The sequence below is a fragment of the Mastacembelus armatus genome, chromosome 12 (assembly GCF_900324485.2).
Source record: "Mastacembelus armatus chromosome 12, fMasArm1.2, whole genome shotgun sequence".
Lineage (NCBI taxonomy): Eukaryota > Metazoa > Chordata > Actinopteri > Synbranchiformes > Mastacembelidae > Mastacembelus > Mastacembelus armatus.
Window position 1 is genome coordinate 7,739,308 of NC_046644.1, and position 8,491 is coordinate 7,747,798.

The window sequence follows — 8,491 nt, forward strand, 5'->3', positions numbered from 1 at the left end:
AGAGAATCACATTTCCTAATTTGGAGGAGGAGGTGCAGAGCCAGACAAAACCTCTAAATCATTTCAACAATAATAATTGTAATGTTGGCCATAAGGTTAAGCAGGCTGGGGTTCAACTGGCACTTTTCTTAGGCGCTTTCTCCAAATGTTTCACATCGCATTTGAGTGCTCCATCTGTCTTTGTGCCATGTATAATTATGTAAGTGAGTATTTGCGTGTGTTTGTGTCTGCACATGTGAGTGTTTATCCGAGTCTACCCTCATTTTTACACAAGTGGATGTGTGTTTGTGGGACTGTGGGGTTAATTTCCACAATCTGGTCTCTATTAATTCCTTATTTTTGTTCCCAGAGCCCTCTGTTCCCATTCTTTTGGAAGCTCATTTCTGATAGGAAAAGGGGAAAAAGAATGAAAGTTAGCAATGAAAATAATGACTTTTGATAAACTGTAATATTGAGGCAGGGTCAAAATCTACATGTTTTCAGTCTAAATTTGACTTTCATAATATTTGCCATGCCAACTCATAATACTGATATATTATTCTCATGATTTTGACTTGGAAAGTCATGTTGGTTTAATCAGTTATCACCACATAGTATCCCACTATTATGACTTAGTAAATCAAAAATTTGAATCATTTAATAAAAGTATTTACTTATTTTCAACCTCACAGTAATTGCTTACTGTAAGTATTTTTACATTTTGTACTAACACCCACATATGCCTGTGGCTTCTATGTAAGTTCCACTCTACCAAGACCTGGAAAGTGGTAGTCGTAGTTTTCCATATATTTCCAAATTTTCCTGGCCTGTTTTTGAAACTGTGTTTATTTACTCTCCTCCACTGACTTTCCAGTTCTCCAGTCTCTTTTCCCTCCATGTGGCATTTTCAAGTAGTGACAAGGCCAAATGATTTACTCAAATCATCCACAAAAAATTTGTTTTTTCCATTAACAAAAACAAAAACTGGTTTACCCTCCATGAGCATCGTGTGGCAGTGATGCTGGATCTACAGTATGGGGTGGTGGCGGTAATCCAGGCAAAGTTTTGGACAATGTAAAGAGGCAATTTCGAAATGAAAGTGATAACACAAGCAGCCGCATACCCCAGGAATCATAGAGGAAATTAAAGAAGCTGAGGTGAAATCTCTGAGGTCATTGCTTGATTTAAAAAAAAAAAAAAAAAATCATTCTCATTCTGAGAGAAAATCAAGACAAAAATCCTGCAATGGTACATATTTTTGCACGCCATTTATGTAGAAAGGAATGAATCTAATGGAAGTGGCAGATCGCACCGTTTCCTCAAAATAAAAATATAGACATTTTAGTACTGAGCCTTGTCCTGTTCAGAATAAAATATTTCACTGACAGACAAATTGTTCAGATAGTTTCTCTGATGGGCTGCAAAACATTTGAGAAATCTATCTAACTTTGGAGAGTCTGCATGCATAACTGGGAAATGAGGTCACCCCCTCGATGCAGCTGCTGCCTGCAAACCCATAACAGATAACAGGCCTGCCTGTCAATTTTATCTCTGTCTCTCACCTACAGAGTGCAATGTCCTAAAGTTGTCTTTTAGTTATGACAAATGGCATCTGAGGACTAAATTCAGAACACTTGAACCTGCTAGTCATGAGAAATGAGTCAATGATCCTCCCTCCTGAGTGCTAACACAATTCATCACATCAGGAAAATGAAGAATCACTGTACGCACGCAGGTTAAAAGGTTGTAGATAGGATGATGGACTAGTAAAGATGTGGCAGAGGTCATGTCTGTTTCTGTAGATGGGAGAGATAATGGAGGATGATGGAATTTTTATGGCTTGCTAAACCTAAAGTCATATGGTGTGTTTTAAAATGAAATGAAGTGAAGTTAGGATTTGTTTGATTTTCTAGGGAAAAAAAAATGTGGTTGACAGTTACCATGGAATTTTTGTTTTATCTGAAGTTTTTTAGTAATGTTGTTTAGACTGATTTCTATAAAATGTGTCTTATTGTGAACATTTTACATTTTATTTGGTTTTTGGAGCCCCTAAAATGACAATATACTACAGAAGCTATTCAGAGTGCTTAATCTGTAGTAGATTTTATTTTGAATTGATGAAGCTGTCACTTCCCCACCAATCAATAACAAAAACTCATCACAACTAAATCAAAATCTGATATCTGTTGGTCTGGGAGGGGAACCATCAACCCAGTGGTCATTCACATGGTCAGAGATTTTTTTAAATCCTCTGCAGCGATGGATGAAATCGCTGGAAGGACATAACAACTCAGCAGCTCAGACTATGAATCGCCAGATTGAGGCCTTTTTGAGTAGAAGGAACATGACAGCCCTACTTGGAGTTTACCAAATAGCATTTAAAGGACTGAGAACATGAGGCAAAAGATTTATTTGTCTCAGAAGACAAAAATTTAAACTCTCTGGGCAGAACTCTAAGCACTACGTCAGGTCAACACAAGGCCCTGCCTATCATCTGTCTAATACCATCCCTACGGTGACACATGGTGATGGGAGCATCATGCTGTGGGAGCGCTTCTCAGCAGCCACAGTCACTGTGCCAAAATTTATAAAAATATGTTTTCACTTTGTTATTGCTGAGTATACACTGATGGACAGTTTTATCAGTTTCACATCAAATGAAAAACTGAAGTGATCTGAATACCTTCTGAACCCACAGTTTATAAATATATAAAAAATGTAATATTAGATGATGTAATTTTTTTTAATTTTTGTGTATTACAGGTAAAAGCATCACTTTCAACCATTTCTTTTGTTGCGCTTATTGTTGCTTTTAAGTTTATTTTCTGATGAAACATGCCTTTTAATGGGATTTTTGTCTTCTGGGGTTTCATAACTGGTAAGCTAATGTACCAACAATAACAAAGTACTCAAAAACACTGTACAATTAAAGTACTTTGTATCCACAACATGTCATTTATAAGTTTTACATGTGGTCATGAAGTGATGTGGCTGCTTTTGTTCTGTAGATAAATGGCAGTGTGGTTGTTAAGTGATGGAATTGTGGTTGTACAGTGATTTTTGTTTTTCAAACTAGATCCGAAACAACCAATGCTGGGTGTAACACACTAGCACTTTTATGTTATGCTCTCCTATCAGTGGTTCTACCGTATCTGGGTGCAAATCTTAAACCCATTCTGTTTTAGTACTTGTTCCTGCATTTTTGTGCGTCCAAGGAGGGAGACAAAAGACAAATATGTGCCTTATATGTGTTCAAACTGGCCAGGATCTCATATTAACAAAATTAAGAGTGGAGTCGGTCAGCTGCATTCCATTATCAAATATATTTACCAGGAATTCAGGAGTGTCACAATCACCTCACATTTTTGTGTTAGTACTGTAATGTGTAAATAGTTTAGTCAGGTTTGTGAAAAGGGCAAAAACTGTATTTTTGTATTACTTTTATTTATGTGCCTGTCAGAGTCATCTTTCATTAGCTTCAAATATTAATGTGCATTTTACTGAAAGAAACTATGATGTTAGATTAGCATCACACAATAAAAACACAGGCCACTTCTGAAGGAGTTATGTATGTAGAGCCATAATTTTACGTGCTATAAGAAGCAACAATAGTTTGTGAAGCCATCGTTTTTAAAATATTTCTTAAAATATTTTAAACTCTTCTCTATTGTCTCCTAAGGGGCGTTTATCATCTGTTGGACCCCTGGCCTGGTCATCCTTCTCCTTGACGTCTTCTGCGCCAACTGCAATGTCCTCACATATGAAAAGTTCTTCTTACTTCTTGCTGAGTTTAACTCAGCCATGAATCCCATCATCTACTCCTACCGTGACAAGGAGATGAGCGCCACGTTTAGGCAGATCCTCTGCTGTCAGCGGCAGGAGAACATCAACGGGACAACGGCGGAGGGTTCCGATCGGTCGGCGTCATCCATCAACCACACGGTGCTGAGTGGTAGCGGTATGCACCACCACCACCACCACCATCACAATGAACACTCAGTAGTATAAACAAGGGCTGGATGTTGTAGTGATTTATCTAACTGCTTGAAGGGCTTAATCTCTGTTGGAGATTTTGACTGACAAAAGGTGAATGACGGGATGGGTAGGTCAGGAAGGACTGTGAAGATGATGTGAAGTGAAGACAGTAATGTAATAAATTTGGATGAATGAAGATAGAGTGGAGTGGATTAATAAGATGGATCACAATGTAGAGGAGGATGGCAACTATGAAGAAAAATGAAGACTGTCTCTGTGTGGAGAAAGAACACGAGGAGTCTGATCTTTAAGCACTCTGATAGGCTGTTAGTGTTTTTGTTTAGGTGTTTATTTTCTATTTGTGCTAAATATGTTTTTACAGGCAACAAATGAACTATTTAAAAATAATCTGTGAAATGAAGATAATGCCAGTATAGCCTGTCCTCTTTCTCTAGTCTTCTCGATCCCTTCTTGATCTCCATCATAAAAGAGCATTTCATGTGTAACAACATATTACATACATGTTGCATACAAACAGCATGACACTACCGCTGGAGGTCAGCTCACATCCATTTATGGATGAATGATTTACCACTGGTGGTCAGCTCACATCCATTTATGGATGAATGATTTAAAACACTACTCTTTGGTTTTCATTTATTATGTCAAATCTGTGGAAAGTCAAATTAAATTTGTGTACATGACTGAATGTTAAAGGTGCAATGTGTAAAGTGTGAAACCTTTAGTGACGTCTAGTGGTGAGATTGCACATTGCGACCTTCTGAGCTCCCCTCACTCCCCAGCCCACGCATTTCCAGGAGCAGGAGAGGGTAGGTTGCCTGTCAGCTTTAAAACAAAACATGATTTCCTGTCTAGAGCCAGTGTTTAATTTGTCCTTCCTGGGCTACTGTAGAAACATGGTAGCGCAACATGGCTGCCTCTTGAAAGGAGACCCGCTCCCTATGTTGTTTTAACAGGCTCATTCTAAGATTTTTTTAAAAATGCAAGGATTGGTGTATTCTGGTGATTACACACTGACAACATATTTATGAATTCTTTATTCTATGTCAGCTAATAGATCGCTGTAAATATTACACATTGAAACTTTAATACAAGCTATCTCTACTAGATTTAACACAACTCAAGGTCAGTTTTCTTAACAGTATTTGGACCTATTTTAATGTTTTCAGACTGTAGACTCCAAAGTTACAAACTAATTATCCCACAGATGCCTATAAAAATGAGTTAATAATAAAATATGTTAATATTAGCATGTTGAGAGACTTACCTAAAGTGTTAATGGATTCAACCCTTCATGTACAGTAAGTAACCAGAGCCACTATCCATTTTTGCAGTGTATGAATCACTTATCTTAATAACTAGTGAATACGTTAATACCAGGGCTTGCTTTTGTGAATTTCTCCTTTTCATTCAACTTAAATACATGGAGACGCAAAGATCTGCAGGGAATCATAAGTTGCCTATTCCCTGTAAGGAATTAGAGACAATTCATTGCAGCAATCTGTCTAACATTAAAAAAAGAAAAGGAGGTGGATGTTGCTGTTTCAGAGCAGGTTCTGTGACACGGTTTTGTGTGGAGACAAAGTGAAGGTCATATCTGGTGAGCGTTAAAGTACTTCATATCATGCGATGTGCTGAGCTGTGTCCCTCTTGTAGTTTTACCAAGCGTGTGTGTCACGAGCGTGTGCTGAGAAAAGTGGGGGTTGGGAGAGTTGAATGTTGACTGTGAAGCAGTGACTGTATTGTTGGTCTGTACATAGGTACAGCAGTGTTTTTGAGCTGAAGGGTAGTGTGATGTATAGCATGTTCACTATCTTGGTTCAGCATGTTAGTTCACTGATATTTGCTAGTTAGCACTAAACACAAAGTACAGGTCATTTGGATGACCATACACTTTACGAGCATTTGGTCATAAAAAAAATATTGGACAAATAAAAAAAAAAAAAAAGAATGTTAAAGGTGCAATGTGTAAACTGTGAAACATTTAATGGCATCTAGTGGTGAGATTGCACATTGCAACCTTCTGAGCTCCCCTCACTCCCCAGCCCACGCATTTCCAGGAGCAGGAGAGGGTAGGTTACCTGTCAGCTTTAAAACAAAACATGATTTTCTGTCTAGAGCCAGTGTTTAATTTGTCCTTTCTGGGCTACTGTAGAAACATGGCAGTGCAACATGGCTGCCTCGTGAAAGGAGACCCGCTCCCTATGTAGTTTTAACAGGCTCATTCTAAGATTTAAAAAAAAAAAAGCAAGGATTGCTATATTTCTTGCATTTTTGATTTGAGACAGATATTGATCATTTATCATAACAACATTATGGAAAATTTACCACACCTCAACTTTAAGCATTTTTGGTAGTCTGTTTTTTCACATGTCCATGGACAGCAGTGACATTTGAAATTCTTCAGATAATACTCGAATCATTTAGGATGTTTATCTTAATGTACTCAGTGAAAGCTGTGGATATTGTATTATTTCCACAAGTGCACTTCCTCACATCTGCCAGGATTCGTTGCTGAAAGTCAGCATGTCGACTTTGTGACGTACACTGTTAATAACTGCCAGCTGGGCATTTTGAGCTGACTTGAATCAAAACACTTTTTGGCCCAAGTGTATAGACAAAGCTCCAGGCAGCTGACAGCAAAGTGAGAATCATAGTCGAATGTTTTCCAAGAAACAAGATGTTTGTCAGGGACTTAAGCTGCAGCGCTAAGCTGACGTCAACCGGCATTCACGACTGTTGACATTGCTCAAACTGTTCTTAGACAACAATGTTCAATCAAATGTTTGTTTGTTTGTTTTATTTTGCTTACCCTTTGCATTTGTCTAGCTTTGTGTTGATTTCACAAGAGGCCACACTAGAGTAGTGACAGCAGAAGTGCCGCTCATTGTTTCATTGACCAAATTTGTCATTCAACAACTCTAGTGTCAAACCACCATATTTGACATTCACCATAAGCATTTTTCAGTATTGATTCAGGTTATACAGCAAACCAACTAAACCTGTCTTTTATGTCTTTGTCCTCATTGTGTATTATTGTAAGTATAAGTGTAAAGTATGTTATGTACATAAAAAATATTATTCAAAGTTAATCACCAAAGGGAAAGTGTTTTTGTGTTTGTAAATTTAGCTGTTTCATACTCTCTCCAAATGTACTGTAAGATTTTGTTCTTGGTTTTTATGTGATGAGCTCTTTTGTATTGTGACCATAATTAATGCATTGCTTTCTACGCTATTACAGTTATTAACTTGTTGTTGACCCAGAACTAGATATCTGTGTGTGCAGTGCCTTCTTCCTTAAAGAATGACTCAACACGAGGCCGAAAAGCTGCATTTTATCATCCTCTCTGGTTTAATGTTTGATGATTGTTTCAACTGTAACCACAGCCAGCAGTGATGTCATAGCACCCTAGACTACACTGGTACATCATTACAAGAAGGTGAGAAATTCAAAAATACAACACAGTCTTCACAATGTGTTAATTTACTCTACAAGCTTGTGTGTTGCTAACATGTACTATAAATGCCTTAAAGTGGACGGGTCAGCTTTACAGTGAGGCTTCATATTGTAGAACATTGTAGGGCATGATTTTTATAAAGTGAAATGAACACAAATGCATACAACAAAGATTGTACTTCATACGTCAACATAGTTGGAGACCCTTAATATAGAGACAGAAATTCATCTTTTTCCATTTGTATAAAAGGAAATTGATTCTAAAGGGCAACACACACTGCTGGTCAAAAGATTCTCTCAGTGTTTTATGTAAATTCTGGTCGTGTGATGGTCTGCAAAAGAGAAGTTTCATCACATTCTCTTCCAGTCTGACACCTCACGTTTGCTGCAGGTGTGAACTGATCTGATGCCATGCAGCTGCTGTGTGTTACACTTTAGGTATATTACATTATACACATACCAAACATATTTCTGTGGATCCCAAAGAACATCCAAACAGTGTTTAATATTTACATGATTAGGACCGATGTTGGTGACCAGTCTTCCTAGCTGTATATCAGGCCTGAAATATTTTATTGTATTGTCAAAGAGACACATTGCTTTACACTATTTAAACTTCAACCCCAGATTTACCATACCATGTACCGTGCAGTTTGTAGAAAGTAATTGTGACATAATTGTGATTACCATATGTATACTATAGGGGCCAATATCAATGAATGTCCAGCCAGAGTCCTAGTGTTGATATCCCAGCAACAATAAAACCCAACAAAATTCTGAATTATTGCATTTGTGTGTTTTAATGTGAAAGTTGACTTTTGTTGCTATTAGAGCAGTTCAAGCAGTTTCAAAAGCACCTGATGATGATTGCACTTATTTTAAAGGCAGTAAATAGCTTCTTTTTTTTTTTTTCTTACTTACATGTTTAGCATTCGTCTGGTGGCTCCTTCTGTTATCCCACAGTGTTTTTGTTTCCATGAAACAAACAGGGGAACGCACGGTCAACCACAGATACAGACTGATACAGTATGCTTTAGTGACATGGACATTTTTTTTCTT

The 8,491-nt window shown here is 37.6% G+C and overlaps 1 protein-coding gene across 2 annotated transcripts in view; it reads left to right on the top strand.

Moving 5' to 3' along the window:
* The window catches only part of lpar1 (lysophosphatidic acid receptor 1), a 29,747-nt gene extending 21,534 nt beyond the window's left edge, over nucleotides 1-8,213 (top strand). Inside the window, exon 4 of one of the 2 annotated variants that reach the window (XM_026297590.1) lies at nucleotides 3,659-3,987. In XM_026297590.1, coding sequence (XP_026153375.1) covers nucleotides 3,659-3,987 — 329 coding nt within the window. Of the gene's footprint in view, nucleotides 1-3,658 lie in introns of both variants that reach the window. The other variant, XM_026297591.1, reaches the window with a different exon arrangement.
* The last annotated feature ends 278 nt before the right edge of the window (nucleotides 8,214-8,491 follow it).